Genomic DNA, 16,676 nt, shown 5'->3' with positions numbered 1-16,676 from the left:
GACCACAAGCCGACTGGAGATGGTGTTTGCCCTCCACAAGTCACACATGCCCATCACATTGACCATCTTATCAATGAGCGCGCCGGAACCCATGACCTGAATCACTTGGACTTCAATGCTTTCGAGAATGAGAACATTGATGACAACAACAACAACAATCATTCTGTCGCATCAGACCAGGATGAGCCATATCATGCCTCCCCTCCAATTCAACACACTGCCATTGTACGCTCCACTGCTCACACAGATGCACCTATTCCACGTCACAATGCTCGAGGAGCTGCAGCCACTGATCTTCTCACTCACCTTTCCAGTGCTTTCGACCCAGCTGCCCAGTGTAACCATGATGAAGAATGGGCCAATCACAGCCTTGCTACCACACAACTGCTCACCCAAGGCCAGCAGCTGCGTGATTTGCAAGCCACGTTGGAAACCATGTGCGGTCAACTGTTTGACTTGCACACTTGCATGTACAATGTCGAACAGTGAACGAGACTGGGCAGAGCTTGCCATCGAAATGATGGAGATGAATGGATCCATGCATCGTCACCACATTCGGATGCTGAAATGGAAGAACCTGCATCAAGAGTGGTTTCCAGAGGGTGGGGGATCCATGAAGTGGATTACTGATGAGGGTGGAAGTACTGCATCTGAGGCGCCCAAGCCACCCCGCCTTCAAAGGTGTGGCCCTTCCAGCCATCTCAAGTATGCTGATCATCCATACTTCAAGGACTTGGCTGATGAGCCTTGCAAGGCTGTTCAAAGGGAAGGGTCACAAGAGATTTGATTGTGCTATGGTAGTCATGTAGTGTTTAGGGTACCAATGTACCATGCTGCCAGTATTGTATTTAGGGTGCCAATGTACCTTGCTGTCTTTGTTCTGTCTCGTCGGCCTCATCTACTGGTATTCTAAAGTAACATGGAAGTGTGAAACTCGATCCTTCTTCCTCTGCTCTGAAAACAACATGTTTTCAAAGTCTTGCCACACATCCAGGTCATCCTCAGTAGCCTGCCAATGCTTCATATACACAGTCCGTATCTGGTTGATACTGACACGTATGGCACACAGGTTGTGCAGCCGAAGACATACTTCAATAAGGTCACTGCAAGCTTCTTGGTTGGAGATGTCGAGCGGTATGTGCAGCCTTCCAAAGGCCTCTTGAATACCTCACATGCCCCATTCTGCTGTTTGACGGTAAGATAGTAGTTCACGATTAAATACCATATGCTCCTCGATTTTGACAGTTGAGCCATGTAAAACCTGGCCGTGTTTGAGGGGTGCATGAATGCGCCCATCAATGGATGTCAAGCCATGAGGGAAGGCAGTATCTGCAACAAAGTAATAGTCGGGAGGTGTGCTGAGTCAAAGCTGAGTATAAATGTGAGATGCAAGACGAGAATCATGCCAGCTGCCAGGAGCATTGGTCCTTGCTGTGATCATGACACCTTTGTAAAATGACAATTGAGTACAAATGGTTGAAGAAAGATGAGAAAACGCACATTCAGCAGAAAATGCTATGACCGAACTAACAAAATGTTCGGAAAGCCACCCATTGTAGGTAGCATTCTCAATATCAATATCCTCAGAAGTCTGAACGGGGAGTTTGAGCCTGTCGATGCTTCTGAAAGCACCTTGCAACCATGGGTGATGTGCAACCACAAGGGTACTACAACACTCGAACTCAAATCCCCGTAGCCATCGAATGGTGGCATCAGCCATAGAACGGAGGGTCTGTAGCAGCATGGGCAGTCCAGAAGTGAGGTAGCGAGAAACGGTGGCTGGAATCAGTGCAAAAATCTGTTGGAGGCTGGTCTCGTGCATGGTAGAGTTGAGATAGTGGAGTATGAGCCCAAGGGCTCCAGTGGCATCAAGCGAACACCGATTCAGGCGCGGAATGCCATACAAATTGACATTGATACATGTGATAGGCTTCTCATACCACTGACTGGCAAAACCGGATGTAAGGATTAGTCCAAATGTTTGAACATCAATGCCCATGGTTGTGATGAAAGCACAATCATTCTGACTCTGGTACAATGCTTGCCACGGCATATCACGACGTGGATCAGGAAGGAGTTGGGCATGGCAAAGGTAGGGTCGTCCAGGGTTCCGAGTCTCAATACGATTGAGTTGAGCAAGCTCAACTCCAGCAACCAGGATGGCTGCTAACATTTTTGCGTCTTCTTCATCATCAAGAAGAGCCATCTCCTCTGCGTCGTCCATCAGAGTATACTGTAGTAGCAGATCATCCATTGGAGTGCCAACAAAATCTAGATTATTCTAATCATGTGCGTTATGGTTTGGTTTTCTGTACAGATGATCTTTTGCAGATATGTTTCAAAGTCCGTCATAATCTATTCTACATTATTTGGCCTATGGATAGTCACCCAATGTGTCATATTCACAATATCAGGGAGCAGTTGGTGGCACCATCCATTGCTGGCTGACAAGATCAATCAACTGTGTAGTTGATGACTCATTGTTTGACCCTTTTCTTTGTCGGAAATTTCCTATTCGGGTTTCATGGCACCGCCCTTGCAATGTGTTGCAATGAAAGAGTATACAATTTATGTTACAGTTTGGTTACAATTGTGCCTTTCAATGAAAGTTTCAACCCAGTTGGCAATATTAGCTGTTGGCAGCAAGTTGGCTGCAACCATCAAAGCTGATTTCATTGTAGCTTGAGATCTAGATCCCAAGGCTTGTTTCAATGACCTAACTTTGTCTCAATAAACATCTTTCAGTTTCAAGTCAATTTAGACATCATTGAAATCAATGAAATCAGATTATGATGAGCACCAATCTGACTACATACTACTATAATGCTCTGCAACTGTACATAGTTCTACTGATTTTTCCAAGATCGTGTTTCTGTCATATCCTGTACCTCCGGACCCAGAATTCCGGATTCTCCCCTATGAAAGTCTGGATCTCTGTCCTGTTGTCTGCCCAGTGCTTCATTTTCATCTCCAGACTCACACCTATCTCCTTTTAGAATACTGCTCTCTGGTTACTGGTTGTACACCTTTCCGCTTTGCTTACTGATCCGTCTGTCTGCACTTCATTTCCGACTTCATTTCTTTGATCTGTTGTACACTTACTAATAGACTTTCCATATGCTTCAGGCATAGCTTTTACTGTGCTGACTGATTACTTACATGATACCTACAGTATATAAACTCCTGTAACACTCTGGTATCTCCTCAGTTTGAATATCGTCTTAGTTCCTGCTCATTCCTGCTTCTCTGGACTTGAGTCTGATCTCTTGTCAACCTCTGAGTCTTAGGTTTATTCCTTAAGACTACATCTCTGGCTCTACCTTAGGGTAGTCTATCTCTGCTCCGTTTCTACTCCAGACTTGTCTGAAGTAGCCTTACTCTATTCACTCCTAGCCTTCCGTAGTTCTGCCAAACTCCCCCACGTCTGACCTCTGGACTTACCCAGACTTCCATCGGACTTCTCTTCTATCTCTCGGAAATTAAGGGCACATACTCGGGTAAGAGGCACAGCGCACGAGCTGAAGCCAAGCCCTTTGAGTTACTCTTCCCTTGAGCACAACCTTAACAGTTTCCCACTGCTCTGCTAATAAAGATATAGCTACTAGCCCACCCCTCTTTCCCCTTCCCTGGCCCCACCGACCAGAGGATGAAGCTGCTGCTGGTAGCATCTCCACATTGTTAGGTATGTTGGGAACTGTGGTGATGCCTGGACTATTGACAGTGGCAGGCACAATGACTGGAGGGGATTCATCAGCTGTGAGAAAAACTGGAACAGCAGGGAGTATTGTTGTAGTAATAGGAACCAGGGTGATGGCTGGTGCAGGTGCAGCAATGGGAAGGTGTCATATCTACAATCCACACAAGTCTCCTCTGACCTCAGTTATAGTCCTCCGCCCTCATCAATGCTCCTCTGCCTTTCAATACATATCTCTGACATTAGGTACATTCCTCCACCCCTGACTCAATCAAGGTAAGAGGCACATGTTAGTCCATTCTGAGTTTCTTTTGTATCTTCCACTTTCCATCTAGTCCTGGTACCGTGTATGATCTGACTCTTCATTTTAATCTAACCTGTTGTACACTGTGGTATGTTGTACCTTTTGCTATTACTTTGTACTCTACTATGTATAAACACCCACTATTACCTACATGGAATCCGTGTGCCATGATGGCGCATGTGAGGTATATGATGACTTTGAGTGGCTTGTCATTCCCCCGTTCCCCCGTTCCCCCATTCCCCCGTTCCCCCGTTCCCCCGTTCCCCCGTTCCCCCGTTCCCCCGTTCCCCCGTTCCCCCGTTCCCCCGTTCCCCCGTTCCCCCGTTCCCCCGTTCCTCCGCCCCTCCGCTCACCCGACTTCCCGTGCATCGGAACTAGACCCCGCACTCTCACATCCATCCCCTCTGTTCCTCTCTGCTTCGGACTTTGTCCAAGCAGTTCCTTCTGCTCTGCTTCTACTGTTAGTTCCGACCGCAGTAGTCTCCCGCCTCCCTCCTGTCGGGCGGAACAACCCCCACCCGACTTTCCTGTGCTCACCTAGTAGTCCGTTGGTCCTCCTTCAAAGGACCCCCATTCTGACGTCCTGTCAGAACCCATAGAATTCATATCGGACTACATTCCGAAATTAGGGGCACATACTCGAGTAAGGGGTGCAGTGTATGAGCTGAAGCCAAGCCTCTCAGACTCCGCTTTACCCCTGAGCACAGTCTTAACAAGGTCAGACACAGGGGGAGTTTGGCAGAACTCCGGAGGGTCAGGAGTAACTAGAGTAGGACTACTATGAACAAGTCCAGAGTAGAAACAGAATGGAGGTAGATTACCCTAAGGTAGAGCCAGAGATATAGTCTAAGGATTGAATCCAAAGACTTGGAGATGGACAGGAGATAAACTCAAGTCTGGAGAGACAGGAACGAGCAGGAACCAAGATGATATTCCAACTGGGGAGGTATGGAGTTTTACAGGAGTTTATATTACAGTAACATGAGTGTTACATGTTATTTCATTCCCCAGACTCGTCTAGACCAGGACCATGGTTACATTTCTGTTTATATCTTTCCTTCCTTTGATTGCATTGTCTTGAAACATGAGAAGCTTTCACTTCTTCCCCTAGATTAAAGAAGCCACTGCTTCTATCTAACCCTATGCCCTACCCTTTCCTGATTGTGACTCACACATACCCTTGACCCTTACCGATGCTTCAGTACTACCTCTGCATACCCTGTACCCTTACTTTGCATATATATACGAGTCCCCTTGCAATTAGGTTCTCTAACTTGAATCTACTTGGTTCTCATCTTGTACTTGTCTTTGGGTCTGAACTTCTCTTACCTAAAAGAACTCTCTTAGTGCAAAGAACCATCTTCTCTTGAGACAATACTCTTGAGTTGAACTCTGCTCTCCTGGATCACATCCTTGAGAATCTCCAATCAACTCTATGCAAGTAAGGGCCTCAACCCTTACTCAGATCGAGTGCAGACAAGCTCCTTGCTGGGCTAGCGCTGAAAGCTACACTACTGTTAAGGTCGTGCTCAAGGGAAAGACAACTCAAAGGGCTTTGGCTTCAGCTCGTGCGCTGCGCCCCTTACCCAAGTACGTGCCCTTAATTTCTGAGAGGCAGAGGGGATGTCTGATGGAAGTCCGGGTAAGTCCGGAGGTCAGACATAGGGGGAGTTTGGCAGAACTCCAGAAGGCTAGGAATGAACAGAGTAAGGCTACTACAGACAAGTCCAGAGTAGAAGCGGAACAGAGTTAGACTACCCTAAGGTAGAGCTGGAGATATAGTCCTAAGGAATAACCCTAAGACTTGGAGGTAGACAAGAGATCAGACTCAAGTCCAGAGAAGCAGGAATAAGCAGAACTAAGATGATATTTGAACTGAGGAGTTCCAGAGTTTTACAGGAGTTTATATACTGTAGGTATCATGTAAGTAATCAGTCAGCACAGTAAAAGCTATGTCTGAAGCATATGGAGGGTCTATTAGTAAGTGTAGAATGGATCAAGGAAATGAGGTTGGAAATGAAGTGCAAACAGATGGATCAGTAAGCAAAGCGGAAAGATGTACAACCAGTAACCAGAGAGCAGTATTCTAAAAGGAGATAGGTGTGAGTCTGGAGATCAAAGTGGAGTGCTGGGTGGACAACAGGACAGAGAACCAGATTTTTGTAGGGGAGAATCCGGAATTCTGGATCCAGAGGTATGAGATATAGTGTCGGAGAAAATAGGGGTAGTGTTGGAGGAGCGGAATAGAGTCAGGTGGAGGTAGCAGGGCTAGTCCTGCTGAGATGCACTTCATACATTGTTGGAGAAGGAGGGATTGAGCTGATGGAGAAACAGGAGGTCAGACTAGCGGTAGGGATGTTCACAGGTGGTATTGGAGGTGCTTGGATCCAGTATATGACAACTACGAACACCCCTTGCTAGGTTTAGCACCACTGGATCTCATCTGAGTGGTTTCATGTAACAGTTTATATACTGTAGGTATCAAGTATGTAATCAGTCAGCACAGTGAAAGGCTATGTACGAGGCATGTGGAAAGTCTATTAGTAAGTATGTAACAGATTAAAGACATGGAGTTGGAAATGAATACTGAGAGACAGATCAGTAAGCAAGGCAGAAAAGTATATAACTGGTAACCAGAGAAAAGGAGGTCTTAAAGGAGATAGGCATAAGGTTAGGTTTAAATCCGGAGATGAAAGCAGAGCGCTGGATGGAGGACAGGGCAGAAGTTTGGGTTTTACAGGGGAGGATCCAGAGTTCCAGGTTTGGACATGCAGTATATGACAAGGACCCTGCATTTTGCAAATAAGGGGTATTGATGTAGCGGGCAGGCAGCTACATCTCTCAGCATGGGTCATTGGTGAACAAATATGCTGGCTCTTCCTGCATCTTGTGCATGACTCAGGTACTGGTGGGTGGACTCAGGCCTTCCACAGAAGTTGGTATCTAAGGGACAGAATGTGTCATGGCTGATGGGCCCAGCACTTTGCAGCTTTTTGAATCTTGCCAGATGATCCATCCAAGAATGAGCCGAGTGGATGCTGGAATAGAAACCACAACCACAGTAGTTTGGTCCAGTTGAACAAATTAAGCCACTGACCAGAGGTGAACAAGTTTAACAAGTTGACCACAAGTAACCTACTAACCAGCTGCAGTATTAAGTAGTATGGATTTCCTTCATGCAAAGGAATATATCTGTATCAAGAGTGTCAATAACCAAAGCCTCATTAGGTCTGCTACTGGCTTCTGTTATGGACTCAGTTGGTTCCATGCTAGATACCCGCAAGGAGTGCCGATCTAGTGCGATGGTTGTTGTTTGATTGTATGACTACCTAGACGAAGAGTCTAAGGTAGAATAAGATGTAGTTTGATAGAAGTGATGAGCTTGCTATCTAGCTGTCTTGCTATCCCTCTGTCCTGAGGCGCTGGGATGATACTGAGTAGATTCAAGTTAAGGACTACTACAGTATACGGAGTCCTTTATATACGAAAAGTAAGAGGTACTGGTTGAGTGGTAAGGGTCAAGGGTGGTACTGACGATACAGTAAGGGCATAGGGTGTGAGTCAGAGATAATGGATAAACCATATAAGTGGCGCAAGAATGATAAGCCAGAACAGATAAGCCAGAAGAATGGTCAGATGGAAGTCGCTTTGGCGACGGATAGTGGTGGCAGATGATAGGAAGAAAAGAATAAGCGGAGCCGAAGGGCTTACATAAAGTCCCTGTAACAGCTTCTACCAATACACAACCACGGATGATGGACTGCACTGAAAAGAATTCTATGGAGACTCTAGGCCTTGCCTTAACTTGCTGGGGGTCAAAATCTTTATCCTTCCATGGATGAGCACCAACAGATTGATCATACAGGAGAGTGAGCACAATAGGATATTGGACATCCCCAACCGTGCAGGTGAAAACCAACAACAATTGTGTGAAGATGGCACTAGCTTCTGTCTGCAGAATAACAAAATCATATCATGGCAATCCATGGAACATTGGACTGCATTGGAGATAGTCAGTGGATACTCGCCAGCCAATAAGTGATTCAGAGTTGACTTTGACAATCAATACTCAGTGATCTGTCAATGGTTCAGATCAAAAGTATTAATAAGATATTAGTAAAGATGTGTTTTAGGGCTGCAATGTTGACACACCATGTCATTAGCAGTGAGTTGGATTCATCTCCCATCAGGCAATGGTATGTTGTTGGCATTGAATGCATGGTTGAAAAAATCATTCAGCTTGATCTGAAATTGAATGAAGGCTGGATTGCCTGTGTTGCCTGCTGTGAGCCAAGACCGAAATGTAGCCCATCTGTTGGTTCAGTCTCTGAATCAATCTCATTGGCCTCTGGATCAGGTAGATCTGACTCAGATAGACTGAGATTTTGTGCATCAAGGCAGTTCAACTTGCCATGAATGTATTCTGCAATAAGGCTATCGTGATTATATCAGAGAATCTTTAAATTCTATCAGCACTCAGTTCACATACTAATATGCAGCATCATATTACCTGTTCAGTGAAGTTCTTGAAGTTCGTACAATCCTGATAAACATCCTTCAGTGGGCCATAGCATTTTTTTATTTGGTTTTGTGTTATAGTTTCAAGTGACACCTTTCACCTCAATATCATTGAAAAGATGCATGGAAAGATGCTTCTTGAGGAAATTCCATGACTGGTCACATAATAGAATTTGAATCAATGTTGTTGGTTGAGAATATAGTATCCAATGGAACATACATACATCAGTTCAATCAACTTTGCCAGAGCTTTTCGGCCATTGTTGATAGTATCTTCAGTATGGACCTCTAATGAAGCATATATCTTGAATTCCATGTAGCTACAAATACAACAGAGCAGAAGATAAGCCTCCGGATCTTGATCTTGATTAAATACATTATGAGCTGCAAAGACAATAAGCTAGATTTATGATTTACATTAATTGATTGAATAGTAAATAGTCTAGAGTATATAACCTGCCTTTGATATATCTTTGTACTTTGTTCCATCAGAAAAGATACTGATACAACCTGGTCAAAATGATTGAGATTTTGCCAGTGTGGAAACAAGTGAAAGCTGGAAATCTAAATTAGTGTCTTTGTAAAATATAGACAAAAGTGCGCACAAGCTATCAATCAGCACAGCAGCTTGTCAACCTAAATGTTCGACCTATTTCTGCAGTTCAGCCCACTGGTGATCACTGAAAAGGCCTTTGTCATTAAAGCGGAGTTTGTCATGTGAAGAGCTTGATAAACATCAGTATGCTCCATGGTATCAAATGAATTCTAATCACAAATGGTAGACAATTTAAAATTAGGATGAGAACCAAAGGAAAGACTTACATCAACATCACAAAGGCTCTCAGAGCTAAATATTTGCTCTCTTGCTTCCAATGTTGTAGACTCTTGGGCCCAAGCACATAATGCCTTTGCACCTGCAGATGTGTAAAGAGGATACACATCAGATGTCTTAGAAAGCTCATCATGAGGTACAAGACATATAGGGCAAGGGAATTTTCACATCAGACCACAAATCAATGCCATCACAGACCTGCAAGAGTGTCAGGGATATTACTGAGGGACCATTAATTAGACTAAAATCAACACTAACTGTTCTTCATAGTCTGCAGAGAGTATGAGTATGATTGGATAGAAGATATGGACAAGGTCATCCCAGCATTTAATGGCAGATCCAATCTTTGACAGTGGTGTGAGGCAGGCAAGGATCTTCAGAAATGATTGATGCCATACTGCATTTCTGAAGTTAATAAATGCCAGCTTTCCAAAGTGCTTCTTGTCCTCCTTCACCTGTCAAAGTGCCATTAGTTAACAATGTTCATGGTCATCAAGTGAAGTGCAGAATTAACAATTGGTAGCCATCCCACTACACACCCACCACCCAAGCCTTCTCCATTACAAATTGTAGCAGGAATGTTAGCACACCAAGTGACAACAGGATAGCCTTTTGCCCAACCAAATAATGATAATTTAGTCTTATCGGCAAAAAGAATGAAGGTAAGAGGCTTGGTATCTGGTGGTATTTTTGACTATTATAATGCTACATTAATACATGACACAGATCCATAAAATAATAGTGTTGCATACTTGATACTCCCAGAATGTGTTGGCAGTTCAAGGCTCATGAATGAACCAAACAAATTTGTCGTCCATTAAACTTCAAAAGCTGTTTAGCATCAAAGACAAAATGTGGACCAACTTGGGGATCCTGAAGGAGATTCACAGCCCAATCCCATATCAAGCGATGGAATAGTTAAAATGTCTTATCATCACCTTAAAAAGGCACAACTACCTCTTCCTTTACAAACTATTATCGCAAAGGAAAAATGACTTAGATTAGTTCACGCTCGAAGCAATTGAATACTAACAGGTGTCAATTTATATGAAGCTGCATCCCATGTATCTCATACATCTTTGCAATTTCAAAGCATGAATTGTTCATACTTGCTGCAACAAATGAGGTTGAGAAGCCGGTTCGTCTGCTGGTGAGTGAGCGCTGCTTCATAGGGTGAGTTCTGCAACTTCAAAGTTGATCCAAGTTCGGAATGGGCACCATGGCTCAGGTTCAACTGGTGGAACTACTATGGAGGCACCAGGACCACATCCATATTCCTCAAAATGATAAACCTGTGTAGGGCACCAACTATTTGGATGATACTGCACCTGTTACAAACTCAGTTGGTTCCACACTAGACACTTGCAAGGGGTGTCGGTCTAGTGCAACAAAGTATTGTTTGATGAGACTATCTGGACAGAGAGTCCAAGGTAGAATAAGAAGTAGATTAATAGAAGCGATGAGGCTTGCTATCTAGCTTTTGTGCTATCTGTCATATACCTGATCCGACCGCTCCGACAATATTAATATCCGCTCTGCCTGACCTTACACTTTCCCTGCTTTTCTACCACCTCCGCTCTGTCCGCCCTCTGCTCGACCCAGTCGTCCTCTACATCCACTCCTGTGCTTCTGCTCGACCACCTCATTGGTTACTTTCTGCATTGTCTCCACTCACTGTAAACTCTTTCCTCATTTAGGTATATACTTTCCCCATTTGCACATAACACTTACTTCCTGGATCACCAGTACTTTCTATAACCACTCGACTAACTGATCTGATGTGTCATATACCATATCCGAGCACCTCCAGTACCACCTGTGAACATTCCCACCACTGGTCCAACCCCCTGTTTCCCCGTCCACTCCAGCCCTCCTTCTCCAACAAATGCATGAAGTGCATCTCAGCAGGACTAGCCCTGCTACCTCCGCCCAACCCTGCTCCACTCCTCCAACACTACCCCTATTTCCTCCAACACCATATCCCTACCATCCAACTCTATCTGGAGCTCCGCTCCTCCACCCTATTGGTCCGCCTGATTCTACTCCTACTCCCTCCACCATCTCCACTTTTCCGACCCACTTGGTTCCTCCATTTTCTCTTGTATTAGTCCGCCCAACTGCCTCACTGGTCCACCTCTAGACTAGGAACCACTCAACTGGTCCTACCTCCTTTTGGATCACCAGGTAATCCCTATACCCGAGCGATTATTTATCTGTCATGTACATACTATTCTCTGAGCCTCTTTCTTGTATGTCTCAGTCATCTTTCTAGTAATTCTGTACACTCAGCACATAGCCTTCTGCTATGCTACACTACTTACTTAGAGTATATAAACATATGTACATCTGTCTGTGGATATTTAGTCTAAATATTACCTTTTCTAAGCCCTGCTCTCTTGCTCTTGTTCTTGGGCAAAACCCTTGACAACTCCTGTCTGCCAGCCTAGGAGATTGACTCCCTAGGTCAGCCACCTTCTCTGCTCATCCAACTTTCCATGCCTTGGCCACCTTTCCCACCCATCGGACTTGTGACCAATACTCCTGTACATCTGTCCTCCTTGTTTCCATTCTGCTTTGGACTTTGTCCGAGCAGTCTCCTCCGCTCTGCTCCTACTATTAGCTCTGACTGCAGTAGCCTTCCGACTCTCTCCTGTCGGGCGGACCAACCTCCGCCCGAAGTTCCCGCACTCATCTAGTAGTCCATCGGTCCTCCTTCGAGAGGCCTCCGCTCCAACATCCTGTTCGGAGCTCGTAGATCTCAAGTCAGACTACAATCCAAAATTAGGGGCACATACTCAGGTAAGGAGTGCAGCACACGAGCTGAAGCCAAGCTGCTCAGACTTCCACCTTACCCCTCAGCATGGTCTTAACACGACGTGTATATATTGATATCCGCCCTGACTTATGTTTTTTACCTGTGGCTACTTACAAATTATGCTCAGTACATAGCCTCATACCAAGGACTACTAGTCACTGCCCCCTACATAGAAGTACATATATAAAAACATACCATGTACTTAGCTACTCCCCCAGTCTTAATATTACTTGTCTTCCCACAGTCTCTACTAGTGGGAATTCTCCGTAGGACTTTGCTCTCTCTCCAGACACAAGTTTATCTTGTTGTCACCTCTGACCCTCCACTCCAACTTAGAGCCGTGCTCTAAGTATTTACTCTTACCTCTCCGACCCAACCAATCAAACCCTTTACTCCCCTCTGTCCCAACACACCTCCTCCGCTTCACCCACTCCGCTTCTAGTTGGATCACCGCTAGTAGCATTTACTTCCTGACCCGCAAAGCAGACCAAAGCAGTCTGCCCGTCCTATCGTCAGACATCATCAGACCCACTCCAAATTCAGGGCATGTACTCAGCTAAGGGCACAGTGCAAGAGCTGAAGCCAAGCCCTGACCCCTCCGCTTCTCCATTTGAGCATGGTCTCTAACACTATCCCTCTGTCCCTAAGGCTTTAGGAGTGATACTGAGTAGATTCAAGTTAGGGCTACTACAGCATACACAACCATTTATATATGCAAAAGTAAGTGTACCAGTTGAGCGGTAAGGGCCAAGGGTAAGTACTGACACTGTGGTAAGGGCATGGGGTTTGAGTCAGAGATAACAAATGAACCATATAAGCGGGGAGATAGCGATAAGCCACCAAAGATAAGCCAAGAGAATGGTTTGATGGATAGTGATTATGAATGATAGGAGAAAAAGAGTAAGTGGTGCTGAGGTGGATACATAAAGTCCCTGTAACAGCACCCAGATGTCATCCTCCTCAAACTGGGGTTGAGGTGAGGCTGCTCCAGATTTGGGTGGTGGAGAAAAGAAACATACCATTCATCTGTCCAATATTGTGATCATCAGGATAGTCTATAGGACCATTGATATCAAAAACATCATTATCCCATGAATGATGATAGGCAGCAGCTTGAATCAAAGGCCCAAAACAAGTCAAGAATGGTAAAGGCTGTGAACTAGATATTAGTCACAATATACAAAGAACTGAGCTGGACAGTTGTTTGCCAATGAATGCGGACTCAGACCATATTTGCACATTATTTTCTCTCTCTGCAGGTTGATTAATCAATGTGACATCAATCAACAGACTGTTATTATGACATACCTTGGCAAATCTCTTTAGCAAGCTCAATATCCTCTCTCATCTGTTCAGATCGCTTCTGACATGCATTTTTGTGTGTCTGAAGACCTTGTCAATAGTAGGATGCGCCACAAAATGAACACAGGTGATGGTGATCGTCAGGCATAATAACAGTTATGGCCCTCTGTCATATTAATGCATCAGTAGACTAAAGTATTAGATTCAGACTTTAAGATGATACTGACAGGTTAGCAAGACGGAAAAAACCTATTGGGGGCCACAAATGGTTGTGTCACAGGAGGAAGTGTTGACTTGATCGGACAGCACTGCAGCGCACACTGGAATCAAAGACATACAATTCAAAAGTACATAATCAAAGTCTCAATGAGGCTGTCACCCGGTATCAATAATGTGACTCACCACAAATAACCCAATTTCCCTATCAATGTGGTAACTTCAGTATAAATATTCCTACTAAGTATCAATATGGAACATAGGTACAAAGATCTCGACCCAGTATCAATATGGTTGATACCGAGTCTCAAAGGTACGCGGTTGTGTCATATACCTGATCTGACCTGCTCTGATATTGATATCCGCTCCGCTCTCCGACCACCTCCACTCCATCCATCCTCCGCTCCGTCCAATCACAGTCCACATCCCGCTTCTACACTTCCGCTCAACCGCCCAACCGGTCCCCTTCCATAATGTCTCCATTCAACTGGATCTGCTTTCCCCTTTTAGATATATACTTCCCCCTTTGGTACATAGACCCTTACTTCTGGATCACCAGTAATTCCTATTACTGGTTGATCACTGATCCGATGCGTACATATTGATATCCGCTCCGACTTATGCCTTCGCCTGTGTAAAGTACTTACAAACTATATCCTTGGTACATAGCTTTACAACATAGTTATCCTGATCACTGCCTCATACATAGAAGTATATAACATATCCTGTATTTAGATATTTTCCCCAGTCTTAATATTACTTGTCTTCTCACAGTTACTACTTGTGAGAATTCTCAGTAGGACCTTGCCTCCTCTGGACACAAGTTTCATCTTGTTGTCACCCCCAACCCTCTGCTCCGACTTAGAGTCGTGCTCTAAGTCTTCTCTTGACTTCTCCGCCCCTATCAAGTATTCCCCCTGCTTGTCATATACCGGATCCGAGCACCTCCAACACCACCTGTAAACATCCCCACCCCTGGTCCGACCCCTTGTTTCCCCGTCCGCTCCATTCCTCCTTCCCCGACAATGCATGAAGTGCATCTCAGCAGGATTAGCCCTGCTACCTCCGCCCGACCCCATTCCGCTTTTCCAACACTACCCCTATGTCCCCCAACCCCATACCCCTTCCATCCGACCCTATCTGGGGTTCTGCTCCTCTGCCCTATCGGTCCTGCCCGATCCTACTCCTACTCCCTCCACTCTTCCGACCCATGGGGGCCCCTCAGTTCCGCTCGTATTCCCCCACCTGACTGTTAGTCTGTCCGACCGCCTCACCAGTCCACTCCTAGACTAGGAACCACTCAACTGGTCCTATCCCCATTTAGTATCATAGTTCCACTTTTCGGATCACTGGTAATCCCTATACCCTAGTGATTCTGATCTGTTGTGTACATACTGTTCCTCGAGCCTTTTCTCATATGTCTCAGTCATCCTCCTAGTAATCCTGTACACTCAGCACATAGCCTTCTGCTATGCTATGCTCATCACTTAGAGTATATAAGCATATGTACATTTGTCTGTAGATACTCAGTCTGAATATTACCTTTTCTAAGCCCTGCTCTTCTGTTCCTTGACTTGGGCCTGATCCTAGTCAAACTCCAGTTAGCTGGCCTAGGGGATTGACTCCCTAGGTCGGCCACCCTCCGATCCTCCGACCCTCCATTCCCCCGTTCCCCCACCCTCCGTTCCCCCAGTTCCCTCGTTCCCCCATTCCCCCATTCCCCCGTTCCTTCGTCCCTCCGCTCCTCCGACTTCCTGTGCGTTGGAACTAGACCCCACACTCTCACATCTGTCCCCTCTGTTCCTCTCTGCTTCGGAATTCGTTCAAGCAGTTCCTTCCTGCTCTGCTTCTACTGTTGGTTCCAACCGCAGTAGTCTCCTGCTTCCCTCCTGTCAGGCGGAACAACCCCTGCCCGGCTTTCCCACTGCTCACCTAGTAGTCAGTTGGTCCTCCTTCAGAGGACCCCCATTCCAACATTCCTGTCGGAACTCATAGAACTCATGTCGGACTACATTCCGAAATTAGGGGCACATACTTGGGTAAGGGGCGCAGCACACGAGCTGAAGCCAAGCCCCTCAGACTCCGCTTTACCCCTGAGCACGGTCTTAACACTGCTCCTTTCTGCCCTCCGCATTATCCTCCGCCTCCTCTGCTCCTATCAAGAATTCCCCCTGCTCCTCTCCACCCTCCCCATTATCCTCCATCCTCTCCACTCCGCTCCTAGTCGGTCCTCTGCTAGTAGCTCTTACCTCCCGACCCTCAAAGCGGACCTAAGTGGACCACTTGTCCTATTGTCAGACAACGTTGGACCCGCTCCAAATTCAAGGCACGTACTCGGCTAAGGGCGCAGCGCAAGAGCTGAAGCCAAGCCCTGACCCCTCCGCTTCCTGAGCCGGCACAGTACCTAACAGGTTGCAACCGACTTAGGAAATTTCCGACATACCCCATCTAATCATCTGAGCATCATAACAGGTCACACATCATGCCTCAATGTCTCCTCGACTTTGGAACATAGTCTAGTACAGTACAATATTTCATAATGCATAGGGTCATATTGCATAAATCTCATAGTGCATCATGTTTGGGATGGTCCTGCTATGGGACAGTGAGAAATTGAATCATAATGCATAATGCATAATGCATAGACTTGAGTGACCATTATGCATTATGAGATAGCACTTTTGGCTGGGTGGTTGTCATATCCCATACCTCCAGATCCAGAATTCCGGATCTACTCCATTAAAGTCCAGTCTTCCATCTTACTATTCCGCCTGGTGCTCCGCCTTCATCTCTGCACTCACCCCTAACTCCTTTTAGATTAGCTATTGCTCCGGTTACCAGTTATGTTCTTTCCGCTATGCTTATTGATCCGTCCATTCCTACTTCATTTCCGACTTCACTGCTTTGATCCGCTACACTTAGTAATAGACTTTCCACATGCTTCATACATAGCCCTTACCTTTGCTGACTGATTTACTTACATGTTACCTACAGT

General features: G+C 45.5%; 2 protein-coding genes across 2 annotated transcripts; one reads left to right on the top strand and one right to left on the bottom strand.

Annotated features, from left to right (window-relative positions):
- Positions 1–9: 9 nt before the first annotated feature.
- On the top strand, positions 10–787 carry EDB91DRAFT_1254461 (uncharacterized protein; the record flags this gene model as incomplete). Its single annotated transcript, XM_041323831.1, has 2 exons — positions 10–437; positions 487–787. Coding segments are annotated over 2 exons (729 nt in total), but the record flags the coding sequence as incomplete, so codon positions are not given.
- A 7,812-nt stretch (positions 788–8,599) lies between these two features.
- On the bottom strand, positions 8,600–9,909 carry EDB91DRAFT_1086868 (uncharacterized protein; the record flags this gene model as incomplete). Its single annotated transcript, XM_041316132.1, has 7 exons — positions 8,600–8,671; positions 8,737–8,900; positions 9,188–9,281; positions 9,339–9,430; positions 9,547–9,569; positions 9,607–9,803; positions 9,892–9,909. The coding sequence occupies 7 exons, from the start codon at positions 9,907–9,909 to the stop codon at positions 8,600–8,602; spliced, it is 660 nt and encodes a 219-aa protein (XP_041171260.1).
- Positions 9,910–16,676: the final 6,767 nt, after the last annotated feature.

This window comes from Suillus paluster (genome assembly GCF_016628075.1).
Source record: "Suillus paluster strain FC165 chromosome Unknown EDB91scaffold_108, whole genome shotgun sequence".
Lineage (NCBI taxonomy): Eukaryota > Fungi > Basidiomycota > Agaricomycetes > Boletales > Suillaceae > Suillus > Suillus paluster.
The sequence above is the reverse complement of the archived record's forward strand: the minus strand, read 5'-3'. Positions and strand labels throughout refer to the sequence as shown.